Source organism: Salvelinus namaycush, chromosome 36, assembly GCF_016432855.1.
Source record: "Salvelinus namaycush isolate Seneca chromosome 36, SaNama_1.0, whole genome shotgun sequence".
NCBI classification, from domain to species: domain Eukaryota; kingdom Metazoa; phylum Chordata; class Actinopteri; order Salmoniformes; family Salmonidae; genus Salvelinus; species Salvelinus namaycush.
This window is the reverse complement of record NC_052342.1, coordinates 5949118-5964755: the sequence shown is the minus strand read 5'-3', so window position 1 is coordinate 5964755 and position 15638 is coordinate 5949118. Positions and strand designations below refer to the sequence as shown.

The following is a 15638-nucleotide window of genomic DNA, read 5'->3' as shown; positions in this document are numbered from 1 at the left end:
CCCCGGCCACTAGAAGCGTCGCATCTGGGTGAACATTTTCTTGTTTGTTTATGGCCTTATACAGCTTGTTGAGTGCGGCCTTAGTGCCAACATCGGTTTGTGGTGGTAAATAGACAGCTAAGAAAAATATTGGTAAATAGTGTGATCTATAGCTTAACATGAGGTATTCTAACTCAGCTAAAAAGAACCTTGAGACATACTTAACGTTAGATATGGCGCACAAACCTGTTGTTGACAAAGAGACACACCCCCTCCCCTCAGCTTTCCGGACACAGCTGTTCTGTCCTGCCGATGTATCGTAAAAACCAGCTAGATTTATATTTTCCATGTCTTTGTTCAGCCAAGACTCAGTGAAACATAGGCTATTACAGTTCTTCAGATCATGTTGATAGGATAGTCTCGAACGGAGCTCATCCAGTTCATTTTCCAGTGATTTCCAGTGATTAAAACGGTGGCCATCCCCTCTGCGGCATTCTCATACCATTCTTATATGTGCTCTGTATGCTGTGAACAATGTGCTTGCTCCCCTTTTCTATAGACAATTGCAATATGTAACAGCATTGTTGGTAACCTTCAAGCCCAAACTGAGACAAAGCATCGACTGAACCCTTCACATTTTACATTAAAAAAATGTTAGTCATTTCGCAGACTCTCATATCCAGAGAGACTTACAGTTAGTGCTTCACAGCAAATACACTGTGAGTCCATTCTCCTTTTCAATGAACGTGTCGTAGCTCTGTGAATTGAATTACAAAGGTGCTGTTTAGCCACCAGTGACGGAGTCGACAAGCCAGTGACGGAGTCGACAACAGATACTAAGTTGACGAAATGCCATGTATCCACTTGTATCAGTGCATTCGTAACAACCTAACCATTACGAAACTTCTATTGAATCAGATAAGTCTCACGTAGCAAATGATCGATTGCATTCAACACTCTCTCATTGACCTCCATCAAAGAGGAAGAGGTGAAGCGAGAGAGATAACTGGGCCCAAGTTCTGTCTTCTCCAGCAGGTGGCATTTAAAATAAATGAATTTGCTCACCAAGCAAGGAGTTTTTATATGGAAGTCAAATTTGGTTAACAACACATCTAATGGTTTATTTGCCTATTGAGTCTTATTTGATCGAATAGAAGACACTTTATATCTGAGTTGTGCCTGTTGTTCACACTCGTATCTGCCCTGTAGTTGGCTAGAATGGTCCCACCTGATCTTGCCACCTCCCGACTGCCTTCAATTTTTTAAAGACATTTATTTTTATTGTTAGAGCGCCCACTCGAGTATCTGGGCAATATAATGGATAATCTGTGCCTCCATACAAAAATTCCTCACTTCGTGGGCTTACTTTTTCATGGACACATTTTGGGCTTCACCTCTTCTTCTCTGACTACATGTTATGAGGACACAGTGAGGGGTCCTTATGGTATAGCTGACCCTGCTCATTCCTGATTCATTTAGGATTTTTGACAAATCTGACAGAGTTGACCAAATCTCCGCACACATCTTTTAGGAATCACAGTTTTGAGATAAATATTCTTTAAAGTCACAGAGAGCTATTGCAAGAAACTACATGAGATCATGTTTAATATCCATTATTGACAGCTTTAAGAATGTTTAAAAAAAAATCTATTGGGATCCTTTGCTCTGGACAAGGGCATTTCCAGGCTTAGAGCCCACATGGAAATGAATCATATTGAAAGTATTTAGAAAATTCCAAAAACAAATATTTAGAAAAACTCCACATTAAGCTCAAATAATGCAACAATTACATTTTTTTAAACTATAGAAATGACGTTTCCCTGCCGGACAAGGATTGTTCGGACTTTCAAGAATCCCTGAAATATATTATACCAAGAATAGTTTCACCAACAGTGGAAATGGCTTTTCTATTCACTGTACCTCATTAAATTCATATTTTCTAAAGTTTTTAATTTATTTTATGTAACCTTTATTTAACCAGGAAAATACCCTTTTTTCGAGGGGGACCTAGCAAGAGGTCAGCAGGAAGTAGTCAACATGAACACATAACACAAGAGCAAAATACAATATTAAAATCAATTACAATGGTAAATTAAATGTTCTTCTATCAGTGCTTTAAACTCAGGCAGCGACACACTCTCTTCCAGTTTTAAAGTATTTTGTAGTTTGCTTTCAAGACCAAAAAGCATTATAGGAGAAGGATTGTTTCCCCATTGTAGTCCTTGCCCTAGGAACTGAGAATGAGAGCCCTGACTGAGAGTGGAAGCTGTAGGATTGTAATGTTGTTGTTAGTGAGCAGGAAAGATATGTTGGGAGTAGGCCAAGCACTGCCTTGTACACAAATACAGTATGTACCAGTGCTTACGCCTTCTGGTATGGAGGGAGGACCACTTCACCATGTTCTAATGTTCACAGCAGGTATTCCCCCAGGGGTACGCTCAATGCCGTCAGGGGTACGCCAAATAAAAATGTGATTCACATTTTAAAAAAAATTAAAACTACCTTTTTTTTCACATTTTCAAACAGTCCATTTATATTTTCCAACGGGGCTATACATTTGGGTGAGGTTTTTTTCTCGCCTGAGTAGCCTCGTTTCACAATAAAATTCAACCACCTAGTGTTCAGAGAAATAACAACACAATGTCAAATACAGGAAGCCTAGTCAAATAATTAACATCCAATCACATTAACCGTTACTCTCTCGCGGGAATTCCACTGACGGTCCGTATGTAGCCAAACGTTGCTGCTGCTCATTCCGTTTGCTCGGAAATGGATAAATGGTTAAAAAAAGTAAGGCCCGCGTCCATAGAGACACATACCAGCTCTACTGGTATTACTGCTACTACCAGCAGTACTACACCTGCATATGTCGACGAAATAAGTTGTTCTGCTTCCACAAGCACATCCAATGCTAGCATCAGTAATTCTGCATTTGTTGTTAGCCCAGCTAGCATGGACACTGACAGTTGTGAATCTGATGCAGCCAAAGAGCTACTGCCCCCTTACCCGGTAAAGCACCGAACAACAGACAGGGATGTTGGACCATCGAAGAGGCGCAAATATGATGAGAATTACATCGATTTGGGGAGTGGTGCCTTTCCTCAGCCACAGTGTGTTATATGTGCATAAGTACTCTCACAACACTACACTACAGTGAAAATGGTTAACTTTGTTAAAGCAAGGCCCCTGAACTCTCGTGTATTTTCTGCACTATGCAATGATATGGGCAGCGACCATGTAAAGCTTTTACAACATACAGAAGTGCGCTGGTTATCAAGGGGCAAAGTATTAACCCGTTTTTTAAAAATTGAGAGACGAGCTTAAAGGTTTCTTTTACTGACCATGATTTTCACTTGCCTGACCGCTTTCATGATGATGAGTTTTTCACACGACTGGACTATCTGGGTGATGTTTCTTCTCACCTGAATGATCTGAATCTAGGATTACTAGGACTCCGCAACTATATTCAACGTGCGGGACACAATTGAAGCTATGATTAAGAAGTTGGAGCTCTTCTCTGTCTGCATTAGCAAGGACAACACACAGGTCTTTCCATCATTGTATGATTTTTTGTGTGCAAATGAGTTCAAGCTTACGGACAATGTCAAATGTGATATAGCGAAGCACCTGAGTGAGTTGGTTGCGCAATTAAGCAGGTACTTTCCTGAAACGGGTGGCACAAACAACTGGATTCGTTATCTCTTTCATGCCCTGTCTCCAGTCCACTTACCGATATCTGAACAAGAGAGCCTCATCGAAATTGCAACAAGCGGTTCTGTGAAAAGTGAATTTAATCAGAAGCTACTGCCATATTTCTGGATTGGGCTGCGCTCAGAGTATCTGCCTTGGCAAATCGCGCTGTTAAGACACTGATGCCCTTTGCAACCAAGTACCTATGTGAGAGTGGATTCTCGGCCCTCACCAGCATGAAAACTAAATACAGGCACAGACTATGGGTGGAAAAAGACTGAGACGCTTTCCAATACAATCCAACATTGCAGTTATGTGCATCCTTTCAAGCACACCCTTCTCATTAACCTGTGGTGAGTTATTCACAATTTTTGATGAAAAAATAAGGTTTCATACATAAGATGGCTAAATAAAGAGCAAAATTATTGATTACTATTATATTAATATTTGTGCCCTGGTCCTATAAGAGCTATTTGTCACTTCCCACGAGCCGGGTTGTGACAAAAACTCCCACTCATTCTTATGTTTACTAAATGTATCGTATAGTGTGTGGCGGCTTACAATGATGGCAAAAAACAACATTTGAGAGTGCGCTGACCCTGGTGCTAGAGGGGATACGGAGCTGGAGGTTGAATGTCTGAAGGGGTACGGGACTTTAAAAAGTTTGGGAACCACTGGTTCACAGTGATGGGTGAGTGGTCTTGCATTAGTTACGAACCTAAGCATTCCATGATACACCACATCCAGCACCTTAAGGGCAACTAAGGGCACTGGCATAGGCTCACATGTAAATAATGTCACCATAATCCAACGCAGATAAAAATGTGCCTTGCACAAGATCCTTCCTGACTGACCTAGAAAAATATATATATATTAAAAAAATAAACTTCAGTTTCTTTGTCAAGTTTTCATCTCACCAGATGCTAAGGTACTTATACTGAAAAGCCTTCTCAATTTTAGAGGCACAGAAGTAGACAGTTGTGTCATCAGCATTTAGGTGGAGTTTTGCAAAGTTCATACTTTCATCAACATCATTAATATACAGAGTAAAAAGGACTGTCCCTAAAATGGGACTCCTTTCATGAGCTGTCAAAAGTGATGTCATGCCCTCCTGTGCCACACACTGGGTTCTGTCAGAGAGGTAGTTTTGGAACCAATCCAACGCTCCAGCACCAAAAAACATTTTTTTCTAATCTATGCAGCAACAGGGCATGGTCAACAGTGTTGAAAGCTTTCACTAAATCAGTCAAATTGGCCCTGGTGTGTTAGCCTGCAGCACTTAAAGTCAGTACAGGGAAGATTCTCACTGCCTCGCTTGCATTTAGGCCTTTTCTGCTGACTGTGTTTGTTGGACTAATTCTCACCACTAAAATGGCTGCCTTACAAACCACCAAAGAACATCACTGTTTCAGACTAAAGGCCGTGGTTAAAGTGGATGATGGTAAGACGGTTAGTCCATTGCGGTAGAACATGGCCCCCATACTGACTTTGCACCCCCTAACCTGTCTCTGTCTAACCCCCGCTCTGTCTGTGTGTACGTAATGGAGGCTTTATTCATCAGTAGCACCATGGTAAAGACAGGGACTTGTTTAAGTGCACCATACCGGCTGTATTTCTGTATTTTGAAAGTTATATATCTTGAAAACTTGATTGCTGACATGCAATACATTTTGGGACTATATCAACAATGGACGGAATAAACAAATACAAAAAGAGTTGGGTGGAGTTTTCCTTTAATTCCCTCATAATTACACCACCTTCATGTGTGAGGAAACCATAAATAAGGTCTAGCGAACCTGACGTTTACAAGTGGAAAAAGCATCTACTTTCTTTTTTTCGAGAGAAATAACAGCATTCTCCATGCAATGTCATTTATAAATTGATGAGAGCTATTTTATTAAGCGCTAGGTAAATCAGTAATCCGTTGAGAAGCCTCTTGGACCTAGACTTGGTGCTCCGGTACCGCTTGCCGTGCGGTAGCAGAGAGAACAGTCTATGACTAGGGTGGCTGGAGTCTTTGACAAATTTTAGGGCCTTCCTCTGACACCACCTGGTATAGAGGTCCTGGGTGGCAGGAAGCTTGGCCCCAGTGATGTACTGGGCCGTACGCACTACCCTCTGTAGTGCCTTGCGGTCGGAGGCCGAGCAGTTGCCATACCAGGCAGTGATGCAACCAGTCAGGATGCTCTCGATGGTGCAGCTGTAGAACGTTTTGAGGATCTGAGGACCCATGCCAAATCTTTTCAGTCTCCTGAGGAGGAATAGGTTTTGTTGTGCCCTCTTCACGACTGTCTTGGTGTGCTTGGACCATGATAGTTTGTTGGTGATGTGGACACCAAGGAACTTATCGGGAGCCACCGTCAGTAATACCCATATCCATTTGTAAAACCGTACTTTATTTTTGTATTTTTTATTTTTTATTTCACCTATATTTAACCAGGTAGGCCAGTTGAGAACAAGTTCTCATTTACAACTGCGACCTGGCCAAGATAAAGCAAAGCAGTGCGACACAAACAACAACACAGAGTTACACATGGAATAAACAAACGTACAGTCAATAACACAATAGAAAAAATCTATATACAGTGTGTGCGAATGAGGTAAGATTAGGGAGGTAAGGGAATAAATAGGCCATAGTGGCGAAGTAATTACAATTTAGCAATTAAACACAGGAGTGATAGATGTGCAGAAGATGAATGTGCAAGTAGAGATACTTGGGTGCAAAGGAGCAAAATAAAATAATAACAATATTGGGATGAGGAAGTTGTATGGGCTATTTACAGATGGGCTATGTACAGGTGCAATGATCTGTGAGCTTCTCTGGTAGCTGATGATTAAAGTTAGTGAGGGAGATATGAGTCTCCAGCTTCAGTGATTTTTGCAATTCGTTCCAGTCATTGGCAGCAGAGAACTGGAAGGAAAGGTGGCCAAAAGAGGAATTGGCTTTGGGGGTGACCAGTGAAATATACCTGCTGGAACGCGTGCTATGGGTGGGTGCTGCTATAGTGACCAGTGAGCTGAGATAAGGTGGGGCTTTACCTAGCAACGACTTATAGATGACCTGGAGCCAGTGGGTTGGGCGACGAATATGAAATGAGGGCCAGCCAACGAGAGCATACAGGTCGCAGTGGTGGGTAGTATATGGGGCTTTGGTGACAAAACGGATGGCACTGTGATAGACTGCATCAAAGTAGAGTGTTGGAGGCTATTTTGTAAATGACATCGCCAAAGTCAAGGATCGGTAGGATAGTCAGTTTTACGAGGGTATGTTTGGCAGCATGAGTGAAGGATGCTTTGTTGTGAAATAGGAAGCCGATTCTAGATCTAATTTTGGATTGGAGATTTTTTTTTAATGTTTTTATTTCACCTTTATTTAACCAGGTAGGCTAGTTGAGAACAAGTTCTCATTTGCAACTGCGACCTGGCCAAGATAAAGCATAGCAATTCGACACATACAATAACACAGAGTTACACATGGAGTAAACAAAACATACAGTCAATAATACAGTAGAAAAAAGAAAACAAAAAGTCTATATACAGTGAGTGCAAATGAGGTAAGATAAGGGAGTTAAGGCAGTAAATCGGCCATGGTGGCGAAGTAATTACAATATAGCAATTAAACACTGGAATGGTAGATATGCAGAAGATGAATGTGCAAGTAGAGATACTTGGGTGCAAAGGAGCAAAATAAAATAATAACAATATTGGGATGAGGAAGTTGTATGGGCTGTTTACAGATGGGCTATGTACAGGTGCAGTGATCTGTGAGATGCTCTGACAGCTGGTGCTTAAAGCTAGTGAGGGAGATATGAGTCTCATAGATGCCTAATGTGAGTCTGGAAGGAGAGTTTACAGTCTAACCAGACACCTAGGTATTTGTAGTTGTCCACATATTCTAAGTCAGAACCATCCAGAGTAGTGATGTTGGACGGGCGGGCAGGTGCAGACAGCGACCGGTTGAAGAGCATGCATTTAGTTTTACTTGCATTTAAGAGCAGTTGGAGGCCACGGAAGGAGAGTTGTATGGCATTGAAGCTCGTCTGGAGGTTAGTTAACAAAGTGTCCAAAGAAGGGCCAGAAGTATACAGAATGGCGTCGTCTGCGTAGAGGTGGATCAGAGAATCACCAGCAGCAAGAGTGACATCATTGATGTATACAGAGAAAAGAGTCGGCCCGAGAATTGAACCCTGTGGCACCCTGAGCCTGCCAGAGCTCCAGACAACAGGCCCTCCAATTTGACACACTGAACTCTATCTGAGAAGTAGTTGGCGAACCAGGTGAGGCAGTAATTTGAGAAACCAAGGCTGTTGAGTCTGCCAATAAGAATGTGGTGATTGACAGAGTCAAAAGCCTTGGCCAAGTCGATGAAGACGTATTCATATACGGCTGCACAGTATTGTCCTTGAGCGTGGCTGAGGTGCCCCCATGACCAGCTCGGAAACCAGATTGCATAGGGGAGAAGGTACGGTGGGATTCGAAATGGTCGGTGATCTGTTTGTTAACTTTGCTTTTGAAGACCTTAGAAAGGCAGGGTAGGATAGATATAGGTCTGTAACAGTTTGGGTCTAGGGTGTCTCCCCCTTTGAAGAGGGGGATGACCGCGGCAGCTTTCCAATCTTTGGGGATCTCAGATGATACGAAAGAGAGGTTGAACAGGCTAGTAATAGGGGTTGCAACAATTGCAGCAGATAATTTTAGAAAGAGAGGGTCCAGATTGTCTAGCCCAGCTGATTTGTAAAGGTCCAGATTTTGCAACTCTTTCAGAACATCAGCTATCTAAATTTGGGTGAAATAGGTATTGTAGCCCAAGGAGTGGCTGATGGACCTCTTCAGCTAGCCCGGAGATGGGCCTAGCACAAGGCTAGTTCCAGGCTAACTGGTGCTTGCTTTGGGACAGAGACGTTAGCCAGGAGAAGCCACTCGGATAGCAGCTAGCTAGCTGCGATGATCCAGGTGAAAGGTTCAGAGCTTGCGGTAGGAATCAGGAGATGGAGATTTGGTGGAGATAAAGCAGTCCGATATGCTCTGGGTTGAATCACGCTGTGCAGACTGGCAGGAGTTAACCGCGCTAAGGTTAGCTGATGACCGCTAGCAGTGGCTAACTGACTACTAGCTTGTAGCTAGTTAGCTGGCTAGCTTCTGTTGGGAGTTCCGGTTTGTGTTAATGGACAGTCCAGCAGGCATCAGCTGTGTAGCCGAGTGAACATAGGGTCCAATGAGCAGCACTAGATGAAACAGGGAACAGTTTGGTAGTCATTTACTACGTTGAGCGAGCGGGAGACACGGCGTTCAGGGAGATAGCAGGCCGGGGCTAGCAAATGGATCATCACCAAACATCCACGACGCATAGGCCGGTTGAGAGCACATTGGCCGAGTTACGTCAGAAGACCAGCAGACCAGTGTTAGTTTCCTTCAATTTGCAGCCTACATTTTGCATCATTCCATTCAGTTTACCTTTCTTTCCTCTGTCACGTCCCTTTGTAGTTTTTCCTGACGGTCGCTAGAATTAGTGGATCAACGTTGTGCAATAATTTGGGACATATAGTAATTTGGGACATATATTTGAATCATTATGGAACTCAGCCAACATGTAGCAGTTTAAACCTGTAGCCTAACGCATGGTCATACAACTTGTCATACAGTCCCATGATTAGTGAGGATTAAGGTAGATTTATAGAACTATTGTTCAACGCTATTGTACACCTTTTCCCACATTCCAATATTTAAAGGATTGAACTTAATTATGGTAACTTTCAGGATGAATCAAACCCCTTTATTTTCGATTCATCGATTTGTTTCGTGTATAAAAGGCTCTTATGATCCATACAAACTTTCCTGACACTAAAATGTACCTAAATAATATACAAGTGTATTTTTAACTCTGAAACGGAGACGAATATGCATATATTTAGATGGATTTCTTTCATCGAGGCCTATATTCTGAATCGTTCTGTCCATACATTCCAGTCTTGAATCGGGGCCTTACTGTAGTTCAATAACCAAAATAGATTTTTTTAATTGTCTATGTGCCATTTCATAGCTGACACCCCATTCTTTTTGCAGACACCTTTGAATCTTAATTCAGAGCAGATATTTACAGTTCTTGGAAAACGTGGTCACATAAAACATTTAGGGAGTTTTACCGTAATTCCATTACCAAAGTTTACATCAGCACAGTTCTTCCGCTGAATTCATTTTTGTAAATTATTCAGTGGAAATTGTAAAAAAACAAACATGTTTTTTTGTTTAATTTTGAAATCAATATTTTATGTTTGGCATACATTTTAAAGTGAAAAAAAACTGACTCAAAATGTATTTCCGTTTCCTTCCGTTACCGTTGAATTGCCCATATTTATTTTAAACCCATAGAGTTTTCTGATCAAATTTGAAAAGAATTCACAAACAAAATCAAGGATGCTGATAATCCTAAAGTTGTTTTGATAAAATGTATCTTCATTAAAAACAACCCTTTTCAATTGAATTGAGACACGCGGTTCTTATGTGGTCTACTTCACATTCTATTACACAGTGTGTCTCTCTTTCCATTGTCTACAACATGGAAACTGTAAGAGCAGCCAGAGAGCACTCCGAACATGACATGTGCATTTGATTCGTTTTTTTCCTGCAAGCGGCAATTTGTTACTCTGCTCGTTGTTATTCACTTTTATTGTAGACCAGTGTCTAACATATGGTACGCTGCCATAAAACTAGCACGTGGACCATGCTTGGTCTCCCTCTCATACATGGCGTAGACCTGAAGTAGTCGTTAACGATCATTACATGTAATAGCTCTAGGTCAAGTTATGACTTAATGACCAGAAGTTTTTCCTAGTCAGGTCACATGGCTTGGAAAAACTCCAGGCCCTAGTCATAATTCATCATGTGGATCCGTTTTTCCTGATCATTTGACCAGGAAAAACTCCTGGCCCTAGTCAAAACCCCTGTGTAATATTGTCAAAAACGTGACGCAGAGCATTTTGTAGGGTCTTATTATGACCGAACACACAGATGAAGAGTCGCTGCGGTGCTGGTCCAAAACACTGAGGCACTTTATTTACAGTCGTTCCAAATAAAGCTGCTCTCATTGAATCAAAGCTGCTCTCATTGAATCAAAGCTGCTCTCATTGAATTTAAAGTGTGTGTGTGTGCTCATTTTTATTTAACCTTTATTTAACTAGGCAAGTCAACATAAGAACTAAATCTTATTTAGAATGACGGCCTACCAAAATGCGTGAGGACGTGAGGACGAGGCTCTGCTCTGCTGTCATGGCTAAACTAGATTAGTTACAGTGATGTTACCTGTTGGAGGGAGGAGATAGCGTTAACGTGGAGTTTCTGATTGGTTTCTGACTGCTTCCTGATTGGCCAGGTCCACCTGTGGTCCGTACCTCGCAGGGTCAATAGCCAGACACAATCTCATTAATTCATTGTGCCATCTCCACGGCGATATCGTTCCATAAGCGATGTGAGGCAAATCGATTGGACAGATAATATGGAATCGTTTAAGCCTCAAGCCTGTTATCCATTATAATCATAGAACGGTCTGTGACGACAGGCGTTGCATGCCTTCATTTGCCCCTGTGGCCAATTCAGTATTCACAATCACTGTATAATGTGGAACAATTGTTTTTCACTTCTTTCTACCCCATACCTGTGTTGTGTCAGTAGGCATGTTATCTTGCTGCTGAGTTGTGGGCGACACCATCTGTGAGTGTCTGTCAGAGGCAGTGTGTGTGTGTGTGTGTGTGTGTGTGTGTGTGTGTGTGTGTGTGTGTGTGTGTGTGTGTGTGTGTGTGTGTGTGTGTGTGTGTGTGTGTGTGTGTGTGTGTGTGTGTGTGTGTGTGTGTGTGTGTGTGTGTGTGTGTGTGTCAGAGGAGCGTTCTGCATCACGAAGCCCATGTGGAAAATGATCACAACTGCTTTCTAAGCTGACTGACTGCAGTTCCTTTCGAAAAAATGTGGAGAGTATATTTTTTCTGTGCTACTGGCAGAGTTTGAATGTCAAAACCATCAGTGAACCGTTCTTTTCCAAACATGATCACCACACTTCCAAATTAAACATTTATTTCAGCTCGGCTATTTACAGTTGTCCCTTTGGGCTGCTTGTATGAATGTGTTTGAGCAAGTGAAAGCAACAAAGAGAACACAGCAGGACTCAACAGAGACATTGGGCATTAATGCTTTACAACCCCTATGATTCAGACTTGACCTCTGTGGCAAATGAATGATTCTGCCAATTATCCAATTATTGCCCATGTACTTAAGCATAGGCAGTTTCAGCTGATCATCCAACCCCAAATAAATAAATACATACTTACATATATAGCATATACAGTACAATAAATAGGTTTACAGACAGAAGGACAAAGGTCAAACAAACACGTGCTCTAAACTCCAGGTAAAAGACCAAGTCAAAATGATAAACTTGTCATAGCTGCACCACCTCAGTATGAGAAACATCACTTGACTTGGCTTGTAGTCAGTCATCCATCACACTGACATCTAACATCTCTATTTTGTGCATACATTCTCCTGTGCTACGCAGTTAAATAATGCTCTTTATCCAGTGGGAAAAACAAAGCCCATATAATTGTCACACTTCAGAGCAGCAGACAGTATGTGAACATCTACTTTATTTTCAAAATACATGTGTCGTCCTATTCAACCACTGGCCTCACTCATTGTTCATGTGTGGTGTTATTCGTTGCCATACGTTGCTATCCTATCATTCACCGTGTGGCATTGTATTTTATCATCTACAACTATTGGTTCCAGTCACAGTGTAGTAGTGCGTGACGTGCATGTCCCATTCCGGAACACCATATCAGATGCCAGACATTCCTTAGGGAAGTCTTTTTGTCCATTGGTGGCCTGTCTCTTCAGAGCTACGGCACGGTAGTCCACCTGTTCTCCGTCCAGTCCAGACTCCAACCAACGGAAACACACAATCCTCTGGAACGACCGCCGGAAATTATCGGACACGAAGCCGTAGAGGATGGGGTTGGCGCCGCTGTTGGCGTAACTCAGGATGACAAAGAGCTGGGTGACCATGGCGTCCGGGGGGCGGTGGAACACGCTGACCAGCTGGACGATGTAGAAGGGCATCCAGCAGAGCACGAAGACCGCCACAATGCACAACACCATCCGCGTGATCTTTTTCTCTGAGCGCCTTCGCTGCAGCCAACCGGCTTTGAGCCCGACTGCACGCATGCGCGCCACCATCAGGCAGTAGCAGAGGCAGATAGCACCTACAGGAAGCAGGAAGCCGAGCAGGAAGGTGTACACCACGAACGCCACTGACCATGCAGCCTCAGGCCACAGGAAGTTGCAGTCCACGCCGCCGTCCTGCGCCGGGACCGTGTCAGCAAAGATGATGATGGGGAGGATGACGAGGAGCGAGAGGCCCCACACACAGACGTTGACCACCTTTGCCACGGTGGGACGGCGATAGCGGGCAGCCTTGATAGGGTGAACCACGGCCACATATCGATCCACGCTCAACACCGTCAGACAGAAGATAGATGTAAACATGTTGATGCCGTCCACGCTCAACACCAGACGGCACATGAGCGAGCCAAACGGCCAATGACGTACAGCCGCTGATGTCGCCAAGAACGGAACACTCAACATAAACAGTTCATCTGCAATTGCCAGATTTAATATATAAATATTGGTGGCGGTTTTCATCTTGGCGTATTTGAGGATGACATAGATGACCATGGCATTGCCTGTAAGACCCACACAGCAGACCAGTGCGTAGATGGAGGGGATGATGATCTTACTGGCATCAAGTTCCTGGTCGTAGTCCTCATAGTCTAGACTGGAGTTGTAGGGTAGGCCGGTGGGGTATTCTGGGTAGTCACCGGTCCGGTTGGTGGCCATGTTTTCCATTTTACCTCAGTTTTTGCCTCTCCTAGGCCCCTTGGAACTAAGTTTTTCCTATTCAGTCCAGTCTGCCATACCTACTGATGCGAGTCTCTCAGTCCCATTATAGAGTATAGTACTCTTCTCAATGCTCTTAGCTGGCTCTCTGTTAACACCAACGTTTAGTGTAATGTATCATGGATCTCTGTTAAACTCCTTTCATAATTGGTTCAAAAATAATGGATAGAGCAGAATTCTTCTCACGATGGAACCCTAAAGTTCACTTCTGCTTTTTGCTGATTTTCTGGTGTTAATCGCTAAAGTGTCGTTGACTTCCGTTACATTCCTTTGACAAACGGGTCAAAAAAGGAGTGATGAAGGAGCAGTGGGAGCATGAGAGATCCTCATTTTTGTAGAGGTGCAGCTCTGAAGAGACAGGAGAGAATGTAATGTCTGTAAAGTGTTGTTCTCCGAGCTCACGGTCCACGTGCAACTAGAGTCCTTGAGTCTCTCAGTTCTCATGTTGCTCTGTTTCTCATGGATTTCTCATTATAAAGCCCAGCCTTGGTAGTTTTTACTCTCCACTGACTGAAGATATTGAAGCAATTTGTGTCCTCAGGCTGAAACGCCCTCATCCACGGATGAAGTCTTGGCAGCCAAATGTGTAACATTCCATATTCATTCACAAATAAACTCACATCTTATTACCCATCTGTTTGCAGGTGGTTCTTTTTATTCAATTTAAATCAGGGCGAGGTTTCTGGGTCTCATTCAAACACAAGGAACCTCGCCAAGGGAGAACATTCATTTTTCTTGATTAGAACGTCCTATTGGAAGGAATTGGACCTGGAGTGGTTGGGAGTTGCCCTGTTCTGTCTGGCTTATCCCAGCTGGTCGAATGGCATACTCATCAGGAGTGGTCTTTGGTAAGAAGTGGTGTGGGGAATTCGACACTTTCACCATTCCATGTTTCTGTTTCCGTGGCGATAGAGGGGAGCGGGTTCTCACGGGCGGTCATTCAGTCGCTACACCCCGGCTGAACAAGTACATGACAATTCCTGGCTTTGATATGAGCTCTTCCCCGGGATACGTTACACTCCCATTTTCTTTGAGTTGGCTCCAGGATGCCTGTAAGAAAACACAAAAGAGCAATCACTTGTTTATTCTCTGAAGGAACTCCAAACAAAACATCAGAAGAGCTCTGGCTCTAAGAACTCTTTCCATAAGAGGCAGCTATCACATGTCAATAGCAATTAATGGCATTGTTTGTTCTTTTCATTCATGTTTCGCTTGCAGTTTGTGATTATTTTAAAGACAAGTCTATTCCTTCGATAGCGTATGATTAAATACGGAGGCGTTGCGGTCTCTCTGAACCTGAACGGAACTTAAATTAGGATTCCATTTCGCCTCCGTATTCCCCAGATGTCACGCCGACATGACATTCAAAAAATTCCCTGTTGTGTTTGTACAAAATGAAAAGTGAGGGGAAAATACATCTGTCACATGTATCGCCTGGCTTGTTAGTATGTGAGTGCGTGAGTGAGGTCACTGCTCTCCTCGTCCAATTACAGGCGAATGCGAGAGAACAGAGAGACACCTTTGACACTTGTTTACTTTCTTACAATGAGCAAACATCTAAGGAAAAAAGAAAGGCAAAAATAAAACAGTTGAGATGTTCACGGCTGTCTAAACAAGAAAAGAAGAAAAATATAGGAATATGGACTGAACAAACACCCTCTCTGCCTCCTTCCCTCTCCGTCCGCCTTTCCATCCCTCTCCTCCACTCTCCAACCAACAGAACATCAAAAACGGGCCCAGTCTATAGGAAGCAGGAAGCTAATTGCGTTCGTGGCTGGAATATGAAATGCTGTTTGAATGCCAGTTTTCCTCTATTACTGTAGTAAGGGGAGGGGGCAATCATGGTTCATCTAAAAGTCAACTTATTCTACTCACTGTGAGTAGAATAAATAATATAGTAGTAGAATAATAATAATAATAATATATAATAGTAGAATGAATAAATATAGATAAATATGCCATTTAGTAGACACAGAATACCACAGAATACCGAAAGTAAAGCGGTGAGATTGCACAACACTACAAAA

General features: G+C 42.8%; 1 protein-coding gene across 1 annotated transcript; it reads right to left on the bottom strand.

Moving 5' to 3' along the window:
• Positions 1–12444: 12444 nt before the first annotated feature.
• Positions 12445–13560, bottom strand: LOC120030655 (somatostatin receptor type 1-like). Its single transcript, XM_038976094.1, has one exon. It carries the CDS (start codon positions 13558–13560, stop codon positions 12445–12447), a length of 1116 nt encoding a protein of 371 aa, XP_038832022.1.
• Positions 13561–15638: the final 2078 nt, after the last annotated feature.